The 4,607-nt window shown below is 43.2% G+C and overlaps 1 protein-coding gene across 1 annotated transcript; it reads left to right on the top strand.

Moving 5' to 3' along the window:
• The first annotated feature begins 1,722 nt into the window (after positions 1–1,722).
• On the top strand, positions 1,723–4,371 carry LOC111247176 (uncharacterized). Its single transcript, XM_022797813.2, has 6 exons — positions 1,723–1,907; positions 2,265–2,294; positions 2,719–3,133; positions 3,220–3,395; positions 3,509–3,719; positions 3,846–4,371. The coding sequence occupies exons 1-6, from the start codon at positions 1,816–1,818 to the stop codon at positions 4,095–4,097; spliced, it is 1,176 nt and encodes a 391-aa protein (XP_022653548.1). The 5' UTR covers positions 1,723–1,815; the 3' UTR covers positions 4,098–4,371.
• The last annotated feature ends 236 nt before the right edge of the window (positions 4,372–4,607 follow it).

Below are 4,607 nucleotides of genomic sequence, written 5' to 3' on the forward strand. Positions count from 1 at the left end.
AATAAATGACTTTGATTAATGACGAGGAGGAGTAATTATGTTCTACTATTACAATTACTTTTTTGCTTGGAACCTCAAACACATGCAAGGCCTCAGACTAAGGCATACATGTTCATGCCTTTTGGCCAGCTACAGCAAATTACGAACGCACGGACGGTTAAGCATAATGAAAACCCGAATTATTTGCCAACATGCCTTTTTTTTTGTTTGCCTAACTCGCCCGTTTTGTTATCAAAGGATCATCGATTAAGAAACCGCTGCGTCTGCAATACAAACGTCACTTAAGACATGGGGAGAAATTGCAGCATTTACGATAAAAATTACCGTCTACGTTGCAGCTAATTCTTTGGCCCTTCGATAGGCGACCCGCTCGACAAAGATTCCCGGCAGAAACACCATAATCTACGGTAGACTCCCTCAAAATAATAGGAAGAATCAAAAGCCACTTAGAAACGAATTAAAAGCTCTAAGACAATGGTTCCACCAATTGAGGTATTGTTGGCGGTGAAACAGATTCAAAACCCTTAAGACCCAATATATTTGCCGATAAAGCTAGAAAGCCACGTGTCAGAAAACTAACTTCCTGCCGCAATTTGAATGCTATGCTCTCCGCTGTCTGGCTATCAAGGTCTAAGGATTGTCATCGAACACATGTTTAACAAGTGCAAATGTCCCTCGGCTACTCACTGAGCGAATCGGAAGTTCAATATGATACATACCCAAAGCAAATAAAAATCATGTAATATCGCAATAAGTTTACATTCTACTTTTCTTTTAAGCAATACATTTTAAAGAACACAAATATTTTTTAAAAAAAACATTGGAGCTATCCATTCTTCTTTCCGTTTCTATCATCACGACCGAACGAATGTGGACAACACTAAGCGTGTAGTAGGAAATTCAATCATAGTTAAGGGTTTCCTATGGTAGTTTCTGCATGTGTGAAATTCACTTATCCTATGAGATGTTAGGCGTGCTACCAAGCTGCCAAGAGTCTTCGGCCCGCCTGTGCTAATTGTTTTCAGTATCTGACGTCCAAAACAAATCGAGACCTTCGTCACCATAGTCAATATACGCAGCTCTTCCGCACGACCACGAAAAACTTACCCGTTCTGGTGTCCACCTAAATCGAGCATCACAAGACTGCTTTTCGACCCTATCGACAACATTTTTAGCTATCTCTAGGATCACCAATCCCCATCCTGACAATTATTGCTTTGGCGTCACTATACTAGATACAATCAGTGCACATGGACGCATCGCAGTACCACGTCGGTGCCAATTACTACTCTTTAATACCATTGGGCACATAGTTCAGAGACCCAGTGAGTAACTTACCAGTACTTAAATACCAGTACTTGCAAAGTGTGGCAACGTTTTAGTCTACTATTCGTTCAGCAGTGTCCCTTGCTTTGAACACTATATATGGGTTTAATGTCGTACTGTCAATAAGCTTATCCGCTTAGAAGGCATTGCCCCTTGGCAGGACAAAAACGCCTTCGAGGTACGCGGTACAGCCTCGCAAAGACGCGTTGTGGACACTTGTCTTTAAGATCGGAACAGACAAATATTGATTCGTTACTAGCAAGCTTCAGAGTATTTGCTCGATATCTGAAATTAGCACTTCGTTGCAGCGAGCATATGAATATGCCAGCATCGAGTTTAAATTTTAACACGCTATTACTACTGCTGAAAGACAGAAACAATATAATGGGCAGAATTGTGTCAACACTTCTTAAATAGAGTGGATAACGAATCATTACGTTCCGTGTGACCATTGGCAAGCGTTGGTGGGTGAGGTTGTAGACGTGAACCATGAGTGACGACAATTCATCGCCCGAATCTGTGTCGGATCCAGAGGCCAATGAGGATCAGCCACCACCTAAAGAGGCTAAAGCGCCAGCAGGGTATGATTTACCTTCCGATTTCTATATGTACGATAATTTTGTCGATTGACGTTTGACACCGCCAAGATTTCCGTGTCGCCGCCCCTTAGACATGGCGTGTAGGAACGCTAATTGTCGTGCCGCACCGGTATGCAAGACGTATGATCTAGAACATTTGTGTGAATAGATATATATTCATGTGTTCAGCTTGGGTCCCTGATTGCCCATAATTAGCTAGTGGACAGCGCTTGAACCGATTAGCCTAGAGAAGTCCGTTCTCTGTAGATAAAATTAATGACTGCCCGATTCACAAATGCATACAGGTGTTTCGAGGTTGTTCATTATATACTGACGGACTTCTATCCTATTCTGTTACAGAGAAGGGGCGGCACCTCGAGCCAAAGGAGGGTAAGTTCATCGGTTGCATTCCCTAATGTGGAGTCTTGCCACGTTTTACTCCAGGTTTAAGTATTGATTTTGTTCTTCAGATCAGTTATTAGCATTATCCCTTATTAGCCTCGATTTTCGAAATTTTTGCGGTGGAAAAATCATATCATCGATGATATTCAGGTCAGTTAAATGTAGCTGCCCAGTGAGCTGTTAATATTAGGAACAGACTCTGCTGTAGTATTAGGTGGTTATTTAGTCTAAGTGTGAAGTGGGAGTATTTCAAGGAACTCACATTTCGATCTGCTTTATCCTGATTCTATGGCATCTGCTGTGTCCTGTTTCTATGGCATCTGTGATCATGCGTACTGCTGATGTGTTCGGCGTTTCTTCACACGACCTAACCTATTTGATTGACGGCCGGCGGCGTTGATTACGATTGTAGATCAAGCACGTGGTTCATTATAGGCTTCGTTGTACTACTTGTTGTTGTTGGAGCACTTGTAATCTTCTTCGTAGCCGGCGGACTGAATCCTTCTGGAGGTGCAAATAGCACAGATACAAGCATGCCAGATGAGCTAGGTACGGGTGGAATGACGCAAATGTCGGCTATGACTACCGCAGGAGGTGAAGGTGCACCAAATGCTATGCTTCGTGCTTACGAATCTCTGTCAGAACCTGTTTACTCGCAACTAGCTTTCACAGAACAACGTTCTATGTATACTGACCAAGACAACAGATGTCCGTATGAGATGTTTACTGTGGGAGCACAGGTGATAGAGTTTCGAGGAACGATATGGAACAAGAATCTCGACATACACCCCGTTCTTCAAGGGTCAGACCCCGAGGACCACTTCATGGTACGTGTATGTTTGAGATGTACATTTAATTAAAAAATATTATTTGTGGAAATTACTACTACTACAAATGTATTGTGTTGTTTTAGACGGACATAATAGTTCGACTAGACAAGCGCGATCTGCGTGAAGACAAGGGAGCGTATGTAGCGATAGTACTTCCCGCGACACCGAAGAATACGACCTTGTTTTTCCATTTCAATGGCTGCATGAAAGTTCCTGTACATATCGAGACGATGAACAACGTAGACGCCCATCTCCCTCGGTCGGTATTTACGTTCAGTTTTTTGCGAAATTCTTTATATTGTATCGCCATCATAAGTGGAGAAATACTGTGCGTAAAGGCCTTGTGATTAACATAAAAACGTTTGCTCGCAGAATAAGGTACAAGGTCGTTCAGATGATGAAACAACAGAAGCACGAAAGTGTGTCGGATATTAAGTGCAGCGACTTGATCGATCCACGTGTCAAAGACCGAATTGCGATCCGCGTGTTACTCGATTTTGCCTACGGTCGCAAATCGCCAGAGCTAAGGGTAGTGCACTGCACGCTTCAAGACCGCAAGTGTCGCGTAATTTACAAGGTTCAGGTGAGGCTGATCTGGAGGTTACGGTCAGAAATCGGTTAGGATATAGATTACCTATGATACCCGTTGCTACTATGTCACAGCATAATCCACGTAGCTAATTATCGTGCTAATTGTTGTGCTCAACAGGCCGACGGTTTATCAACGATAACAAGTCCCGCACGTGTGATGATTTTTTCTGGAAAACTTCCTTCTAATACCGATGACAAAAAACGCAAAACTTCGCCTGTGTTAGAGTCCTCCGTAGCCATTGAAAGTTGGTGTATGCCGAGCGACGGTGATGGATTTTTCCCCAATCGCTTAATGGTAAGCGAGGACAGTGATAATCCAGGTGGCTTCGTTCCGCCCGATGGCACTGCAAATCGGCGATGGTTTGATTGATCTGTCGATCATATTAGTCAATCGCTAATCTAAAGTGCATTATCAACCAACACCATTTGCTTGCTCCTGGTCATCTTGATTCCCACCTCAGATTGCTTCTTACGTGATCAGTTAACCCGGGGTATCACTTGTCTCGATATAGCGTTCTTTCTTCAAAAGGCTGCGAATTTGATCTGCCTGTTGATTTGTCTACAGCCCGACCCTACTAAGACATTCCCTTCGTCTAACAATAAATGGCTTTGAAGCCGAAGTTTCTACTTCCTACTTCCTACAACTGCTTGTGTTCTTTTGGCGTTTATGGGGCGTGAATGGGGCGTGAATATGGCTAGTTAGAGGTAGTTGAATAGGTTAGTGGTTATTCTAAACCGGGGAAATGGATGCATGCAATACAAACTGCGGTAGCATGGCACGCATGTTATGATCCTTTGGGAACGTCGTTTACTCGCTTTGTACACTGTAATGCTAAGGGGGCCGTAATGCTATGGGGCCCACTAAAGTACCGATCGAAAG

The sequence above is a fragment of the Varroa destructor genome, unplaced genomic scaffold (assembly GCF_002443255.2).
Source record: "Varroa destructor unplaced genomic scaffold, Vdes_3.0 BEIS01000003.1, whole genome shotgun sequence".
Lineage (NCBI taxonomy): Eukaryota > Metazoa > Arthropoda > Arachnida > Mesostigmata > Varroidae > Varroa > Varroa destructor.